General features: G+C 39.3%; 2 protein-coding genes across 7 annotated transcripts in view; one reads left to right on the top strand and one right to left on the bottom strand.

Annotated features, from left to right (window-relative positions):
- Positions 1–17,959, bottom strand: part of HNF4G (hepatocyte nuclear factor 4 gamma) — a 155,614-nt gene extending 137,655 nt beyond the window's left edge. The window contains exon 1 of one of the 4 annotated variants that reach the window (XM_033202725.1): positions 17,649–17,959. The gene's annotated coding sequence lies outside the window, so the exon portion shown is untranslated. The remainder of the gene's footprint in view (positions 1–17,648) is intronic. The other 3 variants (XM_033202726.1, XM_033202724.1, XM_033202729.1) reach the window with 3 other exon arrangements.
- On the top strand, positions 16,984–21,222 carry LOC117079110 (formin-like protein 7). 3 transcript variants are annotated; one of them, XR_004435264.1, is made up of 4 exons: positions 18,184–18,485; positions 18,782–18,941; positions 20,650–20,856; positions 20,960–21,222. XR_004435264.1 is itself a non-coding variant. In XM_033202730.1 (2 exons), the coding sequence occupies exons 1-2, from the start codon at positions 17,294–17,296 to the stop codon at positions 21,059–21,061; spliced, it is 603 nt and encodes a 200-aa protein (XP_033058621.1). In that variant the 5' UTR covers positions 16,984–17,293; the 3' UTR covers positions 21,062–21,222. The 3 variants fall into 3 exon arrangements, 1 of the variants encoding a protein (XP_033058621.1); XR_004435263.1 differs by lacking the exon at positions 20,650–20,856; XM_033202730.1 differs by lacking the exons at positions 18,184–18,485; positions 18,782–18,941; positions 20,650–20,856 and adding an exon at positions 16,984–17,794.
- The last annotated feature ends 4,556 nt before the right edge of the window (positions 21,223–25,778 follow it).

Below are 25,778 nucleotides of genomic sequence, written 5' to 3'. Positions count from 1 at the left end.
AAAAATTAGTCAGGCGGCCGGGCGCGGTGGCTCAAGCCTGTAATCCCAGCACTTTGGGAGGCCGAGGCGGGTGGATCACGAGGTCAGGAGATCGAGACCATCCTGGCGAACACGGTGAAACCCCGTCTCTACTAAAAATACAAAAAACGAGCCGGGCGAGGTGGCGGGCGCCTGTAGTCCCAGCTACTCGGGAGGCTGAGGCAGGAGAATGGCGTAAACCCGGGAGGCGGAGCTTGCAGTGAGCTGAGATCCGGCCACTGCACTCCAGCCTGGGCGACAGAGCGAGACTCCGTCTCAAAAAAAAAAAAAAAAATTAGTCAGGCATGGTGGTAGGCACCTGTAGTCCCAGCTAGTCAGAAGGCTGAGGCAGGAGAATGGCATGAACCCGGAAGGCAGAGCTTGCGGTGAGCAAGATCGCGTCACTGCACTCCAGCCTGGGCAACAGAGTGAGACTCCATATCAAAAAAAAAAAAAGAATAGTCATAAATAAATTGAAAGTTATGAGAGCTAACTAATGTAAAATGTTATTAAGGGCAGAGTTAAGCCAAAAGAAGAGAGATTATACTTTCAGATAAGGTGAATGACAGGGAAGACATGGAGGGAGAAAAAAGTATAAAATTATGGAAAAGGGAAAAAAGTTCCTGGCCAAAACTATTTCAAATGGATATATAGTTGGGTATAAGTTTATGGACTAGGAGAAGGTCAAGGAAGAAAGACCGAGTGTTGAAAGAAGGCATTAAGGCAGCTGAATCTCACAGAGGAAGATATAATGTGGCAGTTAAGCCCAGGAGAATATCATCTCTGCTCCTAACTGGTTGAGTAACACCCATCTGTAAAATCGGAATGATAATAATATAGTCATCAGCTTGTTATGAGGACTAAATGAACTAATGCTGATAAAGCATTTAGAGCAGTGCCTGCAAATATTAAATTCTCAATAAATATTAGATAATGTAGCAAGGAAATAAAAGTTTTCAGAGAACATAAGGAGGAAAGATTAATTTCACTGGATTATTTCCTAAATTTAGCCTTTTAAAAAAAAATCTTAAAAGGTATAGCCTTATCAAAGTTAATATATTTACTTTGATAATGATTTTCCTCATCACTCAGAAATTTGACATTCATTTTACATAGTATCCACTGAGGCCTGATTCACACAATTGCAGCTTTGCAGAAATCCAACATGAAACAGTAGCTGAACAAGCACTGGCCTGATCATATAAACAATGGTACTTATTTCCATGTGAGCCTCAAAGCTAATTTAACACTTAGAACTTAGTGGATATCATAATGGCTAGAAAACAGATAAATTACTCTGGGGAAAATATTAGCTTTTGGTTCAGTATTCAATAAAGCTATTATTACTTCATTAATAGTCTGTCATCTGGACCTAGAAAATCGACACTGTACAGGTAAAATACCTTCCTACTTCCCCACCCCTCACAGTGTGGTAAAATATATGGAACAGTCACTAGGAGCTTGTATTGGTCACTGATCTCAATTTCCTTCTCTGAAATTTATTTTGTTGTTATGCTTCCCCTAAAGTTATTTTGCTACTGTTTTCTCAGAGTAGAACATAACAGCATAATAAACAGGTAAGTAACTTCCTCCATCTACCCTCCAACTGGCACACACACACATAGAAACAAAGGAAAAAAAGAGTTGTTTCCAAGGTCTGCATCATCAACCATATAAAGAAGAAAAGCATGCCCTGTTGCTCAAAGCAATCTCCACGTGCACCATGCATGTGGAGAGATGAGATGGCGTATGCCAGTACTGGCCTCTACCAGCAGCAGCAGCACCTGCAAACTTGCTACAAATGCAGGTGCTCGGCACCATCCTAGACCTACTGAGTCCTGGGGTGAAGCCAAAAAATCTTCAAAGTTACTAGCTTCCCGCTGATTCTGATGCCCACTCAAGTTTGTGAACCACTTGCATGTGCAATTTCCGTGTAAACTGCCTTACGTAAATCTTAAAAGTTGTGGAAAGTCTAGTAGCACTGTCAACTATCCAGTGTAAACTAACCCCTGTCAACCTTATTTATCTTCAAACATAATTAAGATAGAGATGATAGGTTTTTCATAAACGCAAGAAAATATTTTTCCCATAAATCTATTTAAAAGTCATTGAAAATAGAAAGCTGGTATATCTAATCTAAAAAACCAATTCAAAGTTAAATTGTCACAAAATTGAATAAAAAGTCATCCCAGACGATAAAAGAAAGGTGCAGACTAAACTTCCTTTAAATAACCTTTAGACCCGGACTGACCAATTAGGTAGCCACTGGCCACATGTGATCACAGAGCTCTGAACTGTGACTAGGTGAAGTGAGATATGCTGCAAGTGTAAAATGCACAGATTTCCAAGCCCTACAATGAAAAAGGAACAGAAAAGATCTTATTAGTAATTTTGTTTGCTTTGTTTTTTCTCATTAATAATTTGTCCATTTATATTATACATTGAAGTGATTATATTTTTAATATATTCAGTTAAATATAATAGATTATTAAAGTGACTTTCCTTTGTTTCTATTTACCTGCAATGTGGCTGTAAGAGAACTACAAGTACACATGAGGCTGAATTATACTTTTGTTGTCCAGTACTGCCTTAGAGTCCTCAACTAGCATTTCTTAGTAATCATCATATCTTAATCCAAACAAAAATAATTATATCATGTCATATACAAATTCAGGTTATATGTAAAGAATGAGTCAGAGTTATTTTGTTTGTTTGTTTTGCTTCATTAAATACTCAGTATCCTAATTTCCTTTCTCCTCTTGCTCCCTGGTCTCCTGTGACAATATCCTCTCAACCTTCTGCTGCTGATAGACCTCCCAGTCAGCTGGGTCTATTCAGTTATCTCCAATCATCAATAAATACAAAAAGACACCTGTACAAATCAGAGGAAACTCACAGAAACTGAGAACTAAAGGAAAAAATATATTCATGTGATGTTTACAGATGGGAGGTTGGGGAAGGGTTTGGAAGGAATATTGAACAAAATGATGAAGGCCCTGAGATAAAAAAAAGAAAAAAAAAGCTTGACTAATTTAAGGAGAATAAAGAAAACTCAGATGTGACTAAAACTTGGGGGAGTCAAAGAGAGTTGCAAGAGGTAAGATCTCTCTTACCTCTCTTGGCTTCTGGCTGAGGCCAGAACATCAGATGCCTCATAGGCCACAACAGAGAGTCCGGGCTTTATTCCTAGTACAATGAGAACCAATCAGATGATTTTAAGCAAGAAGACAACGTATTCTTATTTACGTTTTAATGCTCCCTTGAAGGGAGCAACGTGGTTACTGAGAAAGCAGTTCGTAGACTTACAGCAGTGGTCCGGGTACACAATTGGCTCAGACAACATAGTAGCTGTAGAGGTAAAGATAAGTGGAAAACGTGAGGCCCATTTGAAGGTAATATTGGCAGATCTCTAATTTACTGATGAGTTAGATAACATGTGTAAGGAGAAGACAGAAATTAAGAAGACTCCTGGCTTTTGATTTAAGCAAAAAAAATTGGGAGTTCTTTTTTTTTAACCTAGTTCTGATATCATAAGAGGAAATTAAAAATAATAGAGAAAAAATATTTCAGTTGATGAAGCAACTGCCAAGTACCAGAAATGGTGCTGAGTGTTGTCTTATATATCTTGTTCAATTGAAGATTCTCAGGAATCCTATGTAAGTAAGTGGTGGTATCCCAGATTAGAGATGTGCAAACTAAGGCACAAAGAAGTTAAATAGCTAGGACCTGATAAATTTCTCTAAATGAACAAACTACTGTTCCTAATATATTTATTGCAAGATGGCTAAAGCCATAACACAACTAATCACTCACTGTTTTAAAACAGACTCACGGGAGTGAGCATACTCTTCCAAACATCCATGAGCTGAAATTACACTGTGACACTGAAGTGTTTGTGGGCGTGAATGATGGAGCTTGTACTACAATAGGAGTTCTTAGGATTTTACCTGAGAAACTCTGAAATCACCTGTTTAATGCATAACTTCAAATACAGAAACTGCCCTTTGTATCTTAAAGGCTTTTGTGTATTTATCTCTTTCAAACAGACAGAGGGGATGCCACCATAGATAGTGTACCTTGGAATGGGTCTAACATCTTGAAACTTTTGCTCCACATGAAGGGTGCTTTGCTGTGTTTTTCTTTCCGTTGATTCAAGAGAAGTACCCAGTGTAGTAGCCTCTGGATTATTGTTTGTGTAAATTCAACGTTTCTTACTAAAACTCACCATTTATAAATTAAGGTGATACATAAATGCCTGTATGAGGACCTGAACCGAGCAGAGTTCAAAAGTCTCAAAGAAATACTTAAACTGTTTCTCCCAAATGTAAACACAGTATCTGCCTTGCTTTGGAGTTCAGCTTACTTTGGCACTATTGTTTAACTTCTGATACAGTCTCAGGGACACAAACATGCATGCCCACAGAACTTCCCTCTGCTGCTATTTAATCAAAACACTATCGTTTACTCAAAGGCCATGATGGGAAAATAGTGGTTTGTACATAAGTAGCAGACAAAAATAAATTTTTAAAACACAAGAAACTTATCACAGGCGGGCGCACTCCTGTAATCCCAGCACTTCGGGAGGCCGAGGCGGGCGGATCACCTGAGTTCAGGAATTCGAGACCAGCCTGACCAACATGGAGAAACCCCGTCTCTACTAAAAATATAAAATTAGCCGGGCATGGTGGCTCATGCCTGTAGTGCCACCTACTCGGAAGGCTGAGGCAGCAGAATCGCTTGAACCGGGTAGGTAGGGGTTGCGGTGAGCTGAGATCGCGCCATTGCACTCCAGCCTGGGCAACAAGAGCGAAACTCCATCTCAAAAAACAAACAAATAAACAAAAACAAAAACAAAAAGAGAGAGAGACAGAGAGAGAGAGAGATTTATCACTAGGTTATTCATGAAAGATTCTTCTTTCTATATATTCAGTGACTCCAGATATCATCCTCAAGTCAGGTCAGTTTTGCCGTTTGTCCTAGCCAGAAGGATTTGTCAAAGGGGGAATATGCTAAGGCCAACAACGAGGAAAGTGTGGATGAGGATGAGTGTTAAGAGAGAGGAAAGCTTTCTACAAGTAAACAAATAGTTTTGATTCTAGATGTTTGAATCGTGTTGACTTAACTGATAGTCAAAAACAAATATACGCATAGACTGTAAGGAAGATTTAAAACATCCAAGCTTCTAATGAGACAAAACCATTTTACGGCTGCTCTGTTATTATTGGCTGAACTGTGTGCCCCTCCCCAAATCATATGTTAAAGTCTTAACCCCCAGTAGTACCTCAGAAAGAAATAACTAAGGTAAGATGAAGAAGTCATGTTGGTGGGCCCTGATACAATATGATTGATGTCCTTATAAAAGGGGATCAGGACACAGACAGACACCAATCTAGGGGCAGCCATATGAGGACATCAGGAGGAAGTAGCCATCTGCAAGCCAAGGAGAAGGGCTTCAGAACACACCAAGTCTGCTGAAATCTTGATCTTAAATTTCTAGCCTCCAGAACTGTGAAAAGATATTTAAGCCACCCAGTATGTGGAATTATGTTATGGTGGCCCTAGCAAACTAACACTGCTACCTAAAATATTATATTCATTCTTTTTCTTCATTTAGGAAAAAATGTATTTTTTAAATAAGGTCTGTGTATTTTTCCTATAACTGTAATAAACTATTTTTTAAAAGGTGATATGCAATCTCTTTGTTATACATATTTTTATAGAAGTGAATTTATATTATTCTAGGTTACATTAATTTCCCACATTTTTGTCCCATTTTCTTCTTTTATCAAAATAATCTTCATTAGTTGTAATGGCTCTTCTAATTTTGCTTTTTCTTTGCTTTAAATTTACAAATTGTTCAAGGAATAATACTTAAGTGTAAGAATGGCATTAATGATAGGTAATGGAAAATACAGCAAATGATTAAGAGTGGTTAAGTTCTTTTATTTAATTCAATTAAACTTAGGATGAAGCATTTCATATATTTACAATCTAAATGCACATGTGTATTTACCTGTGTTAATATTCTGATGTATGTTATTAATGCATGTAAATAATATATACACACAGATATACACATATGTGTGTGAATGTGTATTGAATATATATAGGCCAGGCGCGGTGGCTCACGCCTGTAATCCCAGCACTTTGGGAGGCCAAGTGGGGTGGATCACAAGGTCAAGAGATCGAGACCATCTCTTGGTCTTGCCAACATGGTGAAACCCAGTCTCTACTAAAAATACAACAATTAGCTAAACATGGTGGTGCATGCCTATAGTCCCAGCTACTCGGGAAGCTGAGATAGGAGAATCTTTTGAACCCAGGAAGTGGAGGTTGCAATGAGCCAAGATCGTGCCATTGCACTCCAGCCTGGCAACAGAGCAAGACTCTGTCTCAAAAACTAATAATAATATATATACTAGGCCTGGTGCGGTGGCTCAATCCTGTAATCCCAGCACTTTGGGAGGCCAAGACGGGCGGATCACGAGGTCAGGAGATCGAGACCATCCTGGTTAACACGGTGAAACCCCGTTTCTACTAAAAAAATACAAAAAATTAGCCGGGCAAGGTGGCAGTCGCCTGTAGTCCCAGCTACTCGGGAGGCTGAGGCAGGAGAATGGCGTGAACCCGGGAGGCGGAGCTTGCAGTGAGCTGAGATCCGGCCACAGCACTCCAGCCTGGGCAGCAGAGCGAGACTCCGTCTCAAAAAAAAAAAAAAAAAATATATATATATATATATATACACACACACACACAGATATACATATATTATGTGTGAATGTGTATTTAATATATATATGTTATATATGTGTGTGTGTTTGTGTTTCTATGTATGTATGTATATTAGCATCTTGGAATAAGTGATTTGTATATTATAACACCTACCATAGTCCAATTTCAGTGAAACTTGTAGTTATTTTCCCGACTAATTTGCCAGTTCCTAAATTCCAAAGATTTTATTTTTTTTAATGTCACTTGAGCCACGACATGTTTTGCAAATAAAACCCATTCAAAAACTCTTGCCTAATTGAATTGTAACCTTTTTTTAACAAAGGATACATTTTTATCATAGCTACTTCTTTCAAAGAAATGTTAGCTCAATTTTACAAACGAAATGTCAGATTTTGAACTCATTTATAAGAAAAAATATGTGTTTTATGTACTAGAAAACCACAATGTTATCCAAAATTGTTTTGGGCTTAAATCATAAAACTACATGTTATGCAGGCACACTATTTATTCTCCATTACAACTTGAGTAATGTAAGGCAGCTTGAGGACATGAATTCAAAATATTCTCTACTTACACAACAATTACTTTGCAAGTTATAAAAGTTTTAACATTCTGGGAATCTATGCATAAATAGAAGAAAAATATGACCATTAAAATTCATAAGCCATGTGGTAATGGAGAGTAATTCAATGCATGTTACATGTGCTAGGTACAAATATACCCAAGTTTCCTATTTAATATACCCATAATGAGGATAGTTTCAGGTAGCAGGATTCTTTGTCTAGAAAGGAAGTGACCAACTAAATTAAGAAGGAAAGAAAAATTCGCTTTTGAAACATCCCGTGTCTTTTAAATTGTAAGCCTGACTTCCTAAGAAGTTTTACTAAGTAGTTACCCATCAAGAAACTTTCTAAACAGTACTTATTTGTGATTTTTGAAGAGAAGACAGTAAGACATACACATATACAATTAACTAAGTATTCAAAACTTATCGTGCAAAAACTAGATAAAAATTAATACCATAAGCACCAGGTTCTATTTGATCAAACATGTGACTATTACAATTTTTATTCCTGATTTCATAAATTAGTTTCAATTAAAATATCATGTTCAGGGTTTTACAAAATCTATTCTAACATGTCTCAGAAGTCAATCTGCCATATCGTTTATTTACACATGAAATATCTGTTAAATTACTTTCACCTAATTGATGCTCAAATTGAATTCAGTGAAATCATTCATATGCTTCATATAAATAATTGACAGAACACAGAGAAGGAGAAAAATAAAATTACGTTATTTCATTTTTAGCTTTAGAAGATACTGTAAAAACCGAGGTGAGATTAATAGCATAAGACCTTATTAGTATTAAAGTTATTATCAGAAGAAATTGGGCTCTGGAGATGAATGGCCTTGGTTCCTATTTAATGCTTACACTGGTTGCTTAGTCTCACTGGGTATTAATAACATCTCCTTGACTCAGTTTCCTCAGCAGCATAGTGGTGATAACAATAGCTTATACCTTATAGAGTTATTGAAATAATTAAACAATTTAATATATGTGAAACACTTAGTGTCTAGCATATATAAACTGAATAAATGTTAACTCCCTGTAATTCCAGCTGTTCAGAAGGCTGAGGCAGGAGGATGGCTTGTGGCCAGGAGTTTGAGGCTACAGTGAGCTATGATCACACCACTGCACTTCAGCCTGGGTGACCTCATCTATAAAAAATAAAAATAAGAGAATGTTGACAAGTCACTGACTAGTCACAGCAGTGTGTATGTGTGTGTGCGCACACTTGCACGTGAATGCACATGCTCGTATGTGTGTGTACCAAACCTACAGAAGTCAGAATAAATATATAGAAATATTAATATAGAGAAAAGTCAAGATAGCAAGCAATCACAACATTTGTTAAGTACGTCCACCTTTTGCCAGACTCTATGCTGAGCACTTTAAATGCCTTCTTATTCATGTCTCACAATGTACAGTGAAGTGGGTAGGCAGAGCTCCAGGAAGTTTGCTAACATGCTCACATGCTCAAAGCTGCAGGCTTGAATCAAGTGTATTTAACTCCAAAACCTGCAAGTGTTTTCCATCATCCCAAACTAATTAAGTAATATGAATGTAAACAGAATGATTTTGCAAATTTATTTTGAAAGAAGTTCAGGCCTTCTAGGTTTATCTGTGAGAAAACAGCAGATCTCATGTGAAGTCTACGTAGACATGCTGTACAATACATGAGCAGTTCTTAAACTGATTTTGAAATGATCACAAAAAAGATACACAAATAACATACAGTAATGTGTATTAGCATATTAAACATAATTACTTTTAAAATCATTTTTACCTTCCTTATATGGGTACACCATTTTAATATGGAGAAGCCACACACTTGCAAGCAGACTTCAATTTCTCTGGGTTTTAAGCCACTGTTACTTTACCATAAAAAGAATCTATAGGAGTTAAAAATGGGTGAAAATTTTGAAAACACAGCAAATCAGGACATTGCAAAACTTCCAAGTAAGTTCAAAAACTGAAGAAAAAAATGAAAACTTCCAAATCATGAGCCTGTTCAGCAGGTAATTTTCATTCATGTTTCTGAAGTTGATCTGAGGTTCAAATTGCATGTCAGCGGTATGGAGAAAAAAGTCGGGGCAGAGCCCTGAGCAAGACAATGAAATCAGAATATACTGAACAAAAGGACTGTGTTTGAAAAAGTAAGTTCTTTGAATTCCCATGAGAAACTAAAAATAAAAATCATGAAATTGAAAATAAAGACTAGAACTTGATCACATTATTTTTTCTTAACAAATTGACCCATATAATTTTACTTTATCTAGAGTCAGGTTACAAATAAAAGACAACTAAAAAATAATTCACAGAATCTAAAATATCTTCTGAGATTTTGAAATTTTTGTGAACCGTTCTATAATATCTGTGAATTGTCATTTTAAAGTACAGCTATACACCCCAATCTTTATCAGAACCTATTGTACCACCTGCCAGAGCTCAGCAGGACACTGTCTCCTGCCCTATCAGGAAAGTGCCCTTCTGAGCCCTTGTAGACCAATCCAGTTGTCATTCTTTCCTCACATCCCATTAAATTTACACATGCATGACCTCCCCCCACGTCTCCCCCCACACACATGCACACACTAGTTGAAAAGGCATAGGCTTAAACTCCAAAAACCTATATTTGATATTGACTTCGCATGGCTCCAAGTCTCTGTACCTTCACACAGTTGTCACAGGACTAAAGTAAACTAATGCAGGGGAAACACTATAGACTGTGTATATAAAAAAAATATAAACTGTAACACTCAATTCTTAGTACAACTATTGTTGTTGTATTGTTGTTGTATTAGAATTAGTGCTCACAAATGTCTAAATTCCATAGCATGACACAAATAGGTCTTTATATTTAGGCTAATCTTTATGTTTGAAAACTCATTTTCTATCACCTTTTTCTATTTTACTGCATATTGAGGCCTCGTAAATCCAATTTTTCATTTTTTTCATTTGTACATGTTATTCCCATTTATGATTATAATATCCTTTACCCTTTTTCTGTTGATCAAATCCTATCCATTGTACAAGAATAAATTCATGTGGGGAGAAAATATTTTCAAAACCCATATCTTAAAAAGGACTGATATCTGTAATATATATAGAACTCTTCTAACTTGATAATGAAAAAAAAAAAAAATTCAGTTTTAAAAGAAGGGGACTGCACAGGATTTGAACAAAACTTCACCAAGGATAATCATTTATGTTACATAAGTTCGTGAAAAGATGTTCAGAATCATTAGTCACTAGAGAAATACAAATCAAAATCACAATGAAATATCTCATACCTTTTAGAATGTCTAAAATTAGAAGACTGATCATACCAAGTGTTGCTTAGGATGTAAAGAAACTGGAATTCTCAAGCCCTACTGGTGGGAATGTAAAATGGGACAACCACTCTGGAAACCAGATTGATAACTTTCTGCCTTTGACCCAACCATTCTATTCCTAAGTAATCATATAAGACAAATGTAAGTGTATACCCCAAGAATGGACACAAGAAAGCTCGTAGCAGCATTATTTGTAATAGCCAAAACCTGGAAACAACCCAAATGTTCATCAAGTGAATGAGTAAACAAATTGCAGAATATCTATACAACATTATGCTATTTAGCAAAAAAATTTTTAAAAAGAACTATTCATACATGCAAGATATAAATGCATCTCAAAATAATTACACTGAGTGAAATATGCCAGACACAAAATAACACGGCATGACCCCATGGATATAAAATTCCAGAAAATGCAAATGAATTTACAGGGGAGGAGGGGATGGCAAGGACCAGGAGAAAGAGTGTATAAAAGAGCTTTAAAAAGCCTTTGGAGGTGTTGGCTATATTCACCATCTTTACTGTGGTGATTTCATGGCTATACACATATATCAAAACTTCTCAAATTGTACACTTTAAATATATGCAGTTTATGGTACATCAATAATACCTCATAAATCCAGGGTTTTTTTTTTCTCCCCCAAAGGAATAAACTCCTGATGCACACAATAAGATGAATGAATCTCAAAATAATTATGCTAAGTTAAAAAAAAAAGACATAAAAGGGTACATACTATATGATTCCATGTATATATTATCCTGGAAAAGGCAACATTAATGACAGAAATCAGATCTGTGGTTTCCTGGGGTGTAGTGGAGGGAAAGATGGCAAAAGGGCACAGGGAGTTTGAGGGAGATGGGCACAGAAATATTCTTTATCTTCATTGTGGTAATGGTTACAAAACCACATACCTTTTCCAAAACTCACTGAAACACATGCATTAAAAGGGATTTTACTGATTGCAAATTATATCTCAATAAATCTGACTTAAAAATAAAGATTTTTACATTTAATCTCTTAACCTACTCCAGGAAAAGTGAGTGAGCTTTTTACTAGGTTTTAATAATACTTCCCCAGGACTCAACAATTATACTTAGCATGGTGAATAATAAATTTTTAATTTTTTTTTTTAATTTTTTGAGACAAAGTCTCTCTTTGCCACCCAGGCTGGAGTGTAATGGCACAATCTCAGCTTACTGCAGTCTCTACCTCCTAGGTTCAAGCAATTCTCCTGCCTCAGCCTCCCAAGTAGCTGAAATTACAGGCGCCCACCACCATGCCTGCTCTAATTTTTTTGTGGGCCAAGCTAGTTTCAAACTCCTGACCTCAAGTGATCCACCTGCCTCAGTCTCTCAAAGTGCTAGGATTACAGGTATGAGCCACCACACTCAGTCAATAATTTTTTAAAAATAGATATCCCCAGTCAGACAGGAGAACCTTAGGAAAGGGTTGTTTCCAAGTCATTGCTGAGAAATATAGAAATGTAGGTCAGTTTCAATCTCTCTCACCCCTTCGTCTTACATATTCTGTAATCATTGAATTCAGTTTAAATACCTTTGAAACCTACAGATTCTAATCTTTTCTCATCTTCATTGCCACTGGACAATTTCTTACAAATTCTTACTAATCCTCTCCCCTCCCCTCCCCTCCTGTCCTCTCCCCTCCCCTCCCCTCCCCTCCCCTGCTCTCTCCTGTCCTCCTCTCCTCTCCCTTTCTTTCTGTCTTTAATCCATTTTCCAAAATGCTGCCAGTCATTCTTTAAAAAAAAAAGAAAATCTTAACTCAACATGCTTAAAGATTTTGATGGCTTCCCAGTGCCTAGCAGACATCGTCCAATCCTTGTTACCCACATTCAATACTGTTAGAATCTGGCCCAGTGTTCCTTCCCTACTTCATCTCTTGCCACTATTCCTACTCCAAGTGCAATCTCCTCTGCCCCAAATACTTTTCTAATTCTTCTCTACTCAGCAAGTTCTCATCAGAAGTCATTAACACTTCCTTGATATATCTCCAGGCTACTCAAGCTAAAAGTATCCTTTTTTGCTTCTGTTTTCCATGGTATTATATTAATTATAATTATTTATTATCCCAATATAATAGTGTCACCTTACATTTGTCTTTGAGGTAGATTATTACTGTTTGCAGGTAGAGACATTGCTTTACTTATATTTGTATTCCAGGTACCATGTACAGACCCTATAACTTAATTTCTGCTAAAGTAATGTGTATTAACTTTATTTGAAACCTATAACTATGATGTCTGAAATAAGAAAATGCAAAAAAAAAAAAAATTTTGAAACACAGTCCATAATCTTCAGTCAGCCAAGAGCGTAAGCAAAGCACAAGACAGTGCCTAAGCCCAAGGGAGCAAAGATTCAAAATACTTAAAACATTAAATTGTCAGATCCAGTTGATATCATACTTTCAAATGATATCCTACTTTTAAATTAGATGGGGAAAAACTGTCTAGATTTCTTGTCAACTTTTTGTTATCCTTTATAAATATGATTCTTCTCTACTGAAATAGAGTGTACGGAGTGTCAAACATTCAACAGATAAAATGCTTGATTTAAATAATGCAAGAATTTATCCACATGTATTTTGAGAGTAAGAACTATTTTCTCATTTCATAGCTATTTAATCTGAAGAAACATTAAATGACTTGCTCTGGGATACACAACTGACAGGGGACAGAACTGAGATCTGCACACAGGTGGGAATGACTCCAAAGCCAATGTTCCAGCCATTGAACTATACTTGGTATGATTTTTCTCTACACTGCTTAGCTGAATACTCCAAGAAATTAGAGACTCTCTTTCTTATTCATCAATACATCTCCAAGGCCTATTTGAGGGTTTGGACAGGTTTCCAGGGGTCCACAATTTTCTGAAGTTATAAGTACTTTGTGTATATAAATATAATAATCTCTAGAGAGAAGATCAATAAAAACAAGTGACACCTATTAAGAACTTACAACAAGTCAAGCAGTGCTTTAGATGCATTATCTCACTCTATCATAAGAACAGCAACACAGAACACATACCTGGTACTCAATGTGCCAGGCAGTGTTCTAAATGTTTCCCATGGATTAACATATATAATTACCCTACCAATTCTATGACACAGGTATTATAATTGCAAACATTTCAAAAATGAGGAAATTGGACCTCAAAGAGGATAAGTTGACGAAGCTCCCCCTCCCTTCCCATTTAGTGAAAAACTGGGCTGGGATGTAAACCTTGCCATCTGACCACAAGGCCTGCCCTTGTGACTTATACACCACAGAACTTCCCATGAAGCTGGTCATCCTCAAAGACCTTCATGTTCTTCAAACTGTTGAGTGTCACACAAAAAGAAAAAAATGAACTCCCTATTCATTTTCCAGGAAACCATCTTGATAAAAATGAAAGCTTTTCAGGGGAACATCAGATGTTATCAGCTAATTCTATCATGTAAAGAGCATACTCTATCAACACATTTTAAAATATAAGGTAGGAAAGAACAGGCAATGAGGCAGATCTGTTATACAAGGTCTACCCATAATGAGTGGGTAAGATAGTATTGAGTTACAAAGATACATATGGAAACAAATAGCTCTGTATAGCTCCTACAAATGATCCAACAGCAGCAAGGGTGCTGATACCTCTTACAGATATTTTGTGGCCTAGAAAAGTGCCTTCCCCGGGGAATATTTAGCCAAAAGCAAAGGGAAAAGGCTTGGCTTGTGGGTAGTGTCAAGATTTCAACCCTTCCTCTGCTCAGTTAGGCACCTCTGTGCAGTGAGCAACTCAGTGAGAACATGGAGTGGCCATGGTTCTGTTCATGACCTAGAGTCAACGTGCCTGCATTTGAATCCGCAACTCTATCCCGTGTAAACGTGTAACCTTAGTCAAGTTATTTCATTTATCTCTGGTTCACTTTTCCCATCTGTAAAGTAGGAAGACTGTTAATATGAATGGCATAAGAAGGCATATAAATTGCCTACAATAGTACCTAGTGCATATTAAGTATTCCATAAGAATTACCTTATCTGTATATGTGTGTGTGTGTGTGTGTGTGTGTGTGTATTCTTTAAAACATAAGAATAAGAGTAAGCCATATTTGCAGAGTTCCTTATGTCTGTATATGAGTGTCAGGACTGACAGCAATAAGTATAAATACCTTTGAGGAGGGTGGAGAGAAGTAATCGCAAGGCTGTGTTTGTTTCAACAATATACCCAGTTGTTTCATTTGCACGGATAACTTTTTAAAGGATCCAGAGTGATAAGACCTCATTTAAAATCATACTTTTGTCCTAGGGGTGTGAATCTTCTCTTAGGAAGGGGGCGAACATGTAGGTACAAACCACAAAATCACAACTGCAACATGTTGTCATTGCAAACATGGTCCACATGTTTGCAGTCTAGAAATGCTCACTTATCATGTGTCAGTAACTCCAGCCATTCAGTAAGTGGATAGTTAGCAACAAATGCAGTAGATTCTTTTACAAGCTCAGAATAAGGTGGTATTTTCAAGTGTATTTAATTCCATTCCCATTTTATTATATTTTTATAGCGAAATTCTCAAAATCCCCAAGTCAGATGTTCTGGGACTGGTTTATACAATTCCCAACAATGAGGAATCAATTTTTCAACAATAGATTGACAACATTCTAAATAAGTCATTATTATCAAGTGTTGGCAAGCATGGTACAATAAATACACTGTGGGTGTTTAGAAAGGCTCTTGGCAATATCAATCAAACATCTCCCTGGTGCCAACAATTCTCTTCTCAGAATAAATATTCAACAGTACCCATGCAAAGATAATGCATGTAGATATTCACATCACTGTTTGTAATACTTAGAATTGAAAAATCCAAGTGAATATTCTGAGGGACATTGGCTGGTTACCTTGGGTAGATATATTTAAAAAAAAAAAATCTGTATATATTGACAGATAAACGTTTGAAAAATATTAAAGAAAAATAAATTTCAGAATGCTAGTATGATATGAACCATTATTCAAATTTTAAAACAATAAAAGAAAAATTTCTGTGGTATACACATGGAGATTAGAGAAATACAAACCCAAACATCAACAGAAGTTACATATGCATGGAGGAGGGGGGCTCTTTTTATGTTTTACTACAATTTTGATGTTGTTTTATGAGAAAATATTACCTTCAGAATTCATAGGAAAAAACAAGAATTTAAAATAAATAAAAACAGGCCAGTTGTGGTGGCTCACGCCTACAATCCCAGCACTTTGGGAGGCCAAGGTGCGTGGATCACGAGGTCAGGAGTTCAAGACCAGCCTGGCCAGCATGGTGAAACCCGATCTTTTCTAAAAATACAAAAATTAGCTGGGCATGGTGGTGGGTGCCTGTAATCCCAGCTACTCTGGAGGCTGAACTGGGGAGGCAGAGGTTGCAGTGAGCTGAGATTGTGCCACTATACTCTAGCCTGGGTGACAGAGCAAGACTTCATCTTGGAAAAAAACAAAAATAAAAAACAAAGGCACTCAAAAACAAATACTTATTATTTGCATAGGGAGTATTTTTTTTTTAAATCTTAGCAATCCCTAAAATAAATTTGTGCTATCCCATATGCCTATAACCGTGATTAAAGAATGCAATCTTTGTGAGATCTTAATAAACACACTTTACTAAAAGGGTTGAACCTTCACAAAGCATGTTGGAAAAATGTCCTTATTTGCACGCCCATAACTGGAGCTCAGGAGAAATGGGAAGACAAACGGCTCTCAATTTTCCACTCCATTTTGAAAAGTGAAAAATGAGCAGTTTACCAACACTCACCACCACCTCCCTCTCCTTGCCACACCTTCAAATGATACCAGGAAAGAGCCCAACACTACTTGTTCACCTACTTCAACCACACAGCAGATCAGGTGGCCTGAATGAGAGTGTCCACAGGACATGAAAAGAGAGGGAGTGGTGGTGAGGACGTGGGGACAGGAGGACTCCTATGGAAAAACGGTGACAGCTAGACAGGAAGAACAGTTTAATGACAAATAACCGCCTCTAAAGGGAGAAGAGAAACCTGTAAAATGAACGAGAAAGCAGAAGAAACTAACAAAAACAAAACCAGGAAATGGTGCTCTCAATGAGTATTTAGTTTCCAGGACGTCCCATTCACTTTTGAGCTTCTGGATTCTGGATTCTCTTACCCTTGCCCTCAAGTGAAAACTCATGATGATTGTTTTGCTTGTTGGAGCAGTGCTTTGACTCAGTTCAGAGCAAGATTTATAAGCACAGATCATCAGGTATGAAGCACATATATTCCATTCTAAGATCTTATCACGTGCTGGCTTATTTCAGTTAGACACAGAACGGTTATTGCTTAACTGGCACGTTGTTAACTAAGCTTCCAAAGGACATTTCATTCCAAAGTTAGCTAGGAAGGTCTCAATATTATATTTAAAATATCCCCCAACGGCATCACCGGCAGATGCTGACTCCCAAAATCTGTCCATGAGAGACGGATGGAAGCTGAGACTTGAGCAAAGGCCATGCTGGGGTGATGCTGCAGGACCAAGCACCTCCCCACAGACCTCCAGGGTCCATGAACATCCATTTATCCTGGACTTGCCTCAGGCCACAGAAGTACTTACACGGAAGACCCCCTAGAGACCTGGAAATCACATGACCCGCTACAACCACCAAAGCTTTCTCTGCACCCAAATACAAATACAGCTCTCTCTATCTCGCTCTCTCTCCTCCCTTCTCTCTTTCTTTCTTTTCTACGGTGAAGGACTGGCATCTTTCACTTCCCTGCTCCCCCTACTCCCTGCTGCCCCACCTCCAGCGCCTTCTTCCCTCCAGCGCAGCCTGGGCGAGGCCTTGAGGCATCTGCTTTCCACACGGACCGGCCTAGGGGTCCTAGGGCTCAGCCCCTCCTTCAGCCGCCCGAGGGGAATCGAGGCTCCTCCCGCCCGGCAGTTGCCGGGGCGGTGCACTGCGGCCAGCCCGGGCCCCGGGCGGCGGCGGAGAAACTTACCTGCGCGGGCCGCTCCCGGAGCTCCCGAGTCGCAGTCAGCCGCGCGGCCGCCGCCGCATCTCCTGGCAGCAGGTCCCCCACCCACCCCGCCGCGCTGTCCCGCGCCGCACTTTTCCCAGGCTGGGAAGTTTGCTGAAAGCCAGGAGGTGGGAAGTGGGGGTGGGGCTGAGGGGACTTGGGAGAGGAAGCTTGAGGATTTTGTTGTTGTTTGTTTGTTTGTTTGTTTTTCCCGATCTCTAGCAAATATTTTAGACCATATGCTGGGAGAATATTAGCTTTGCTCAATGGCGACAGGGCAGCGGCCTGACTCTCACAGTTCGATCGATTTACTAAACAAACTGAAACGTGGGTGGGGACGTTAAACAGTAACCAGTAGACTCAATGAAAACTGAAAGCAGCGAGGCCGCCACCGCCTCGGCGCGCGCATTTCCCTGTTCCCAAGGCTCCAGGGCGACCGGCGGTCGGGCCAGCAAGTCCCAAAGCCCGGTCTCCCGAGACCGCAGCGGCTCTCCCGGGCCTTCGCGGGGGCCAGGCGATGACTGCCGCCGCCACTGCCGGAATCTCCACCATCCGGGCGAGGGGCCCCGCGCTGCACCGCTCTGAACTGGAGCGGATCGCTCTCCGCCTCCTACACCCTGGGGAGCCCCGGAGGGTCCGCGCCTGGAGCCCGAGGCCAGGGTTTCCTTCACTTGACACGTGCTAAGTCCCCTCCCCCGCCCCGGGTCACGCCTCGTCTTGGGCGATGTCAACCCTGGCTTGTGGAAGTGCTTTTGGACACACGGTAGCAGGGGGAAGCTTGCTGACCCTAGAATGCTGATTTCATCCTGAGCTCATGAGGTCCAGAAACGGCTGGAATTATCTTTAAAGGGAATTCAATGGGTTTCTAGGGGCAGCTCTGAAGCCACACCACTAGGGGAAGCTCCCACCGTTTCTTCAAACTGCACGTTGGGCCTCTGGGATTATATTCTACCATGACGCTCCTGACCAGCTAGCTCGGCAAGAGTTCTGGGAAGAGGAGGGGGAATGGTTTTCCGTTCCCATCCGTGCCAGCTACCTGTGGTTTTAGTCTTTAAGTACCTCTTTACATACGTATTTGATGGAAAACTTCCTTTTCTCCCTCCCATACCCTTTAGCTTTGGACTTGCAGAAGTGGGGCTCAGACCCATCCCAGATGCGCTGATCTTCTTGGTCAGGCATTTGTTCACAAGCAATATAACCAGAGAGCCGGCTTTTAAAAACATCTCAACAATTTAACTTCGTGGTTTCAGGAATGAGTGACTTCAGGTCAAACAAGTAATTATCATCATGAGATAAATAGTTACTTAATCCGTAAGATTTTTCTTTTCCTACCAAAGGGTTGGCTGATATTTTAAGGCTGTAACGACAATGGCCAGGGAGATCAAAGAGCTAGGTGTTTTTTCTTTTTCTTTTTAGAACGGATTTACTAAACTTTCTCAGTTTCCTCCTTCCGAATATCTTGCTGAAAGGTTCTTTGAAAACAAGTTGTTGGCTGTTTTAGAAATTAGGACAAAGGGGAGAGATCATATACTATTTTTCTATAAATCGACCTTTTTGAACAAAACATATTCTTTGATTCCTTGTTGCCCACGCGGTTTGCAAACCGTGTCAAGAAAGTGGCTTCTGTTCATGTCGCTCATGGGAAACCATCCAGACACGGGAGAGGCAGAAGAGTTACAATTAACGAGTTATATTTATTATGCAAATCTTTCACAGGTGTGTTGTTTACAGATCACCTGTGGATATTCTCTTTAAAAATATTTCAGATACTTGGCGAATGAAGGTTGTTTTATTCTATGCCAAAATGTAAATGTATAATTTCCATAAAACACAAAGTCTGGAGATAAGTTCTTCATCCTCATTCACAGAAGCTTTAATGACACCTGACATCTGTTGTTCTCAGCAGAGAAATAATATTTTAATTCAATAGTCTCAGTTTATTCCACTGTTAATCCGCGATGTAAGTGGGTTGGGTTTTGAATAATCAATTCATTACTGGTATGTGGTAGAATAGCTGATCTACCAGGAAATAGTCATATGTTCTGTGTGCAAAATTATTTTGACACAATATGTAGAACTTTTGTGATAAAATTTGTCAACACGAGGATTTTCAATAATGAGAAAAAGTCATGCATTCAAGAAATTAATCTCTGCGAAGTCTTATTATTATCTAAGAAAAACATTTCATTTGTTCAATTTTTAAAAACCCCTGAGAAGAGTTTGGGTAACACTGCCAAGCCTTCTGTGTCAGGAGCAAGAAGGAGGGGTTTCAGACGAATGAATGGATGAATGAATAAATAAACGACGTTAAGAACTAGAAGAAGGGACAAGGATTTGACTCCACTCTGGAGCTTGGCGGTTTTTACTAGATAAACCAATGCTACATGACCAAGCTTTACAGCATCACTTATATTGTTCCTGAAACTAATTTATTACGATTCTCCATGGCGTGGCTTTAAGCTGCTGAAGATGAAAAATGTGCTCTATGGAGAGTCATCCGCTGATGCTTGGGGGTGGGGGGGTTGGACAACAATGAGAAGAAAGCCTCAGGATAATTTTTCAGGGAAAGGTTCTCAGCAGATACAATGTTCCATTTCGCTAGTTAGCGGTTTGGGGGAAATTATACACATATATATTTATGTTGCATCTGCTCTTTTAACCTAAAACTAAATACACAAAATGTGGCGTCAAAAACCCTTTACTTCACTTTTCTATTAAATGTCTCGTTTAGCCCGTACTTTTCCTTTTCTCTTTGGTATTTAATCTTTTTTACACCATTCCACCCACCCCCTACCCCCACCCCCACCCCCACTCTCGCGCTTCCCTACGCCACCAAGATTGTCTTGATAAGAACTTCAGGTTCTCCCACGAACCGTTCTGATACTATTAATTAAAAGCAGTAGCCTCAGGCAGAGGGCTCAGGAAGTAGGGAGGGTGCGGGCCGGCGCGCACAACCTCAGGGAAAAGGTCTTTATGATTTCAGCATCCAGAGACCCTATTTCCGAGGGCAACTCCGCGCCCATGTCCTGGCACATGAAACCATCACCAAACGCGAACGGGAAGTGTCCACTTCCTGCCTAGGTACTGCGGGGGCCGCTGCCACCCCTGTTGACCGGATTCAGAACCCGATCTTTCGCGACCGCTGTGGCACCCACGCCGGAGTCGCTACCTCCCCGCGCAGGCTCAATTAGTGGGTATTACCGCCCACTTTTACACGAGTTTACACGCAGGAAGAGGGGGGAAAAGGAAGAAAATTAAAAAGCTCACGCAGTTCCCCTTCCATTCTTTTCTAGATTTGGGCACAGCTCAGTGACACCTTCAAAGCCACTCGTATGGAAAGGACCGCGGGCGGGACGCGGCCGCCGGGACTCAGGTTAAATTTAGTCCATAGCTGAGCTAATCGCTCCTCCAACTCACCCAATGGACCAGTGTTTGACCCAGGGGGCGAAACAACGGATAAAGCAGTCTCCGCCAGAATTTCAAAAACTCCCTGGAGGCCACTGAATGTTTTATGCATCAGAAGGGAAGGCTGGGATTCTGGTCACTGTGGCTAGGATGGGGGAGGGCTCGGCCAGCAGGGTGAGGGTGGGGGCGGGGGCGGTTTCAGCCTTAAGCCATCCAGGCCTCGGGTTTATGGCCCGGGGCTGCTTCTGGCTGCGGCTCTCTACCTTGTTGCCCCGGCCTCTTTCAAAAAAGCACAGGTTTTTTGCTCCCTGGCGCAGCCCAAAGCGAGGGCACAGATTGTAGGAGCTCTAAATCTGCAGACTCGAGCCTCTGGGAAAAGGGATGCGAGGCCATTTCATCTTCTCCGACCTGTACCGTAGCCTTCAACAACGTCCGCCCCTGCTGGGCCTGGAGCAATAGCAGACTGTAACTGGGACCCCGGGACTTTGGTACCCTCCTCTGCTGTTTGATTTGTCCGGCTTTCCACGGGGCGTCCACTTCTTAAAGACTTAAATTTAACACGGTGAAACAAGAACAACAATAAAAATCAGTAGAACAGACAGATTGAACATGGTACAGGGATTGATTAGTACTCCCAGTCCTACCACCACTGTGCAGACTCTAAAAAGAAAAGAAAACAGTCCATACACTTGCATGACCCGTTTGGTGGTCAGACATTTAAAAACACTAAAGCTGCAGGCGTGGCCTTCAGTACTGGCCACCCTACTTGGCCCCACATTGACCCAGATAAAAATTAGTCTTTATTTTGCACTCAAGTCACAGATCAGAAGCACCCAGAGTAAGTTCAGATTAAGGAAGGCCAAGGAATGTTCCCAGACTCCGTTACCTGTTAATAAAAATGCAAAGCCAAGATTTCAAATTGAGCGTCTAAATTGAAACTACTCTGCGTATGTTACCGGTCTGACTGAGACACCGTGAAAATCGAACACACTTCATAATTCTCAATGTCAAGGTATGGTTCTTGTACCAAACAGGCAAACTACTAGGTTGGATCCCTTCTCTTCCCACCCCCATCTTTGTAGATTTCCTGCTGAAGTATTGATTGCCAAGGTCTCTACAAGATTTGCAAACTTTTACAGTCATTTATAGTGCATGCAATAAAAACAGGTGATATGAGCACGCTAGTTCAAGGTGTAATGCAAAGATGTATTCGGTGCCCTTGGCAACTATCTGTGAGACCTGTTTGTCTTTGCAGAACCCGCCCTTCACTGCAATGAACCCCTCTGTAACAAAGATTGGCCCTTTACATTTCCAGGGCCTTGGCCCCTCAGTGGAAAGGCACACACGTTTCAAGTAGAAAACTCAGTTATTTCAGCTGTATTTCAAGCAAGGAAAAAAAAAAAGAAAAGAAAAAGAAAAACTTTAAACAAAACGGTGAGAAACAAGGAAAGAACTATTTAAAATTCCCCAATTTCCTACTCTCTTTTTTTCATAAAGGAAACAAAGTAAATCGACGAACAATTTACAATGTACTCTCTCACTGCCCCTTGCAGTTGGGCAACAGGGATCTTTCTACTGTGAGAAAATAAAAGAATTGAGATTAAACAGAGACTACACCACATTTTGGATCGTATGTGTCCAAAGGAGAAAGGAAAAAGACGGAAAATGAGTGTATTGTATGAAAATACTTAAAAGCCTTATTAGAAACCCTATCTTCCTTGAGCAGTTTTACCAGTCCTTTTTTTGTTTGTTTGTTTTTTAGGATCTATGTAGGAGACTGGGGGAGGGGGCTGAAGATAAAATGATTCATTTCTAAAATGTTGTGCTTTGAACAAAACTGGTTTTCTCATCTAGTGCTGCAAATAAGAATAGGTGACAAAATAAGTTCAAGAGATCTATTGCACAACATGGAGGCCATACTTAAGGACAAGGTATTGTGCTTTTAAAAAATGCCAAGAGAGTGGATGTTAAGTATTCCCCTCACAAATATGATAACTATGTGAGGTAATGCATTTGTTAATTAGCTAGGCTTAACAATTCCACAATGTTTATATATTTCAACACATTATGTTTTATATAATAAATACATACAATGTTATATGTCAATTAAAAAATAAATGAATTTAAAAGTAAAATAAATAGGATATTTCCAGTACTCCATAAATTCTTCCAGTCACTACCTTCTTCCGAAGGTAGCCACTATCCTGACTTCTAACCCAATTAGCTTTGACTATTTTTGAACTTTACATGAACGCAATTACAGTGAGCTTTAAAAAAAAAAAAAAATAGGTGACACCTAGCTCCTGAAAAGCATTCAGAATCCTATACCTGCCATCTAGTGGGCATAAGAGAAAATACAGATTCTAGGTATCCTCCAAAGCCTCTGAGTCTAGTTGTTTTCTTATTTACAAACCAAAACAAGTATAAGAAATGAAAGAAAAATGTAAAATAAAAGCTAAAGTGAAAGAAACACACTATTGCACTAGAGAGTGTTATAACATAATCATTCAATTTGTTTCCTTTTGTATATATTAATCATTAAGGTTACTGATTTTCACTCAGATCATCAATTTATTATAATACTAGTTTTTCTTCTAAATATCTTCATATAAATTTTATGCTATTTGTTTTTTTATGGATTAAATTCTCTATCAGCTTTGGATCCAGTTGATATGCAAATTTCAAGAATTCGAAAAACAGCTAGGAGGTACCTACTTCCTGTTTGGACTCTGAAAATACGCGCACAAAGCCATCTCTCATTTTCACAAAAAGAAAGAGAAAAGGAGGATGAAAAGGAGAAGGAACAGCAGCAGCAGCAAAGAAAGATGGAGTTGATTATACTTACACACTCACATGCTTGCTTTTGATACCTTGCTATAAATTTTATATTCCTTCAAAATTAGACCACATCAAATACAGTTGGTTCTGCATCCCTGGATTCAACACACCGAGGATCGAATATATATGTATATATACACACATATATATATATATTTGTTTAAGACAGGGTCTCCCTCTGTCGCCCAGGCTGGAGTGCAGTGGTGCACCTTGGCTCATTGAAACCTCTGTCTCCTATGCTCAAGCAATCCTACCACCTCAGCCTCCCAAGCAGCTGGGATTACAGGCATGCACCACAATACCCAGTTAAATTTTGTGTTTTTAGTAGATGCTGGGTTTCACCACGATTGCCCAGGCTAGTCTTGAATTCCTAAGCTCAAGCAATCCACGCATCTCGGCCTCACAAAGTGCTGGTGGCATGAGGTATCGCACTCCGTGGAAAACATTTGGGGAAAAAAAATGAATGGTTGCATCTGTACTGAAGATTTACAAAACTTTTGTGTTGTCCTATTCTCTAAACAATATAACTATTTATATAATATTTATGTTAAATTAAGTATTATAAGTAATCTAGAGATGATTTAAAGTGTACTGGAGGATGCATTAATACTTAGGTGATATGCAAATACTATACCTTTCCTTTTTCTTTTCTTTTTTTTTTTTTTGAGACGGAGTTTCACTCTGTCACCAGGCTGGAGTACAGTAGCATGATCTCAGCTCACTGCGACCTCCACCTCCCGAGTTCAAGTGATTCTCCTGCCTCAGCCTCCCGAGCAGCTGGGATTACAGGCATGGGCCACCACCCCCAGCTAATTTTTGTATTTTTAGTAGAGACAGGGTTTCACCATGTTGGCCAGGATGGTCTCGATCTCTTGACCTTGTGATCCACCAGCCTCTGCCTCCCAAAGTCCTGGGATTACAGGCATGAGCCACTGCACCCAGCCTATACCATTTTATATTAGAGATGAATATTCTCAGATCTTGGCATCTTAAGGAAGTCCTAGAAGCAGTCACCCATGGATACCTAGGGACAACCTCATCAAAAACAAGTAAAAATCTACTTGGTAGGGCAACTGAAAACTACTTTTTGTTGAAGTTCACATTATAAAATATTTAGCATATGTAGAAGTCTTACTGATGAAATAACCATTAAAAAATCATCACTATATTTTAATGATAGCTGACATTTTTTATTTTAAGGGTGCTTTTAATGTGCCAGGATTGTTTTGTGGGATTTTAAGTAGTTAACACATTGAGTACTTACAACAACCCTGGAAGATCTGTATTGTAAACATCGTTTTACTAGCGATCCTGGAAGCTGAGGAATCAGGAAGTCATGAAACTGGTAGGTCAGAGCTGATAAGGTTCCAGAGCCGAGGGTGGCAAGGGTGGCGTGCACTTTTAATATCATGCTGCCTCCCATAAACAAAAGAGGCAAAAAGACATCACTGCAATTCAAGTTATGGGCCAAAGGAGTCTGAGGGACACAGCAAGACTCCATCTCAAAAAAATATATATATAAATATAAAAAAAAAAAGAGATACAAGGTACATCCAAAAGAAGCATTTGCTTGAAGGCACAGTCTGTAATATATCAGACATCCAAATGAAAACAAAAAAAAATCAGTTAATTGACACTAATTATAAAAATCAAGTACTAAGAAAAATATATGTGAAAAGCAAAAAATATATTAACTCATCTCATCTATTTAGTATAATTTTTGACCACTATCATTCAAACCTTTATTGTAAATTGATTCTACAGTCTATGCCCCTCTGTATTTTAATTTCAAGTAATGAAGTTACGGATGCTACTGCAAACAGTTCTTGAAAAGCCCTCCAACATACTGCCAAAAATTTGTCCCTGAAC

This window comes from Trachypithecus francoisi, unplaced genomic scaffold (assembly GCF_009764315.1).
Source record: "Trachypithecus francoisi isolate TF-2019V2 unplaced genomic scaffold, Tfra_2.0 Lachesis_group7, whole genome shotgun sequence".
Taxonomy (NCBI): domain Eukaryota; kingdom Metazoa; phylum Chordata; class Mammalia; order Primates; family Cercopithecidae; genus Trachypithecus; species Trachypithecus francoisi.
Note: the sequence above shows the minus strand (reverse complement) of the source record. Positions and strands in the feature narration are given on the sequence as shown.

Bases quoted from the DNA above. Each gene is read 5' to 3' on its own strand.
- LOC117079110 (XM_033202730.1), top strand. From the start codon at position 17,294: ATGACCCGCTACAACCACCAAAGCTTTCTCTGCACCCAAATACAAATA. The intron at 17,795-20,959 runs GTGGGAAGTGGG...ATTCTTTTCTAG, and splicing joins AGTTTGCTGAAAGCCAGGAG to ATTTGGGCACAGCTCAGTGA.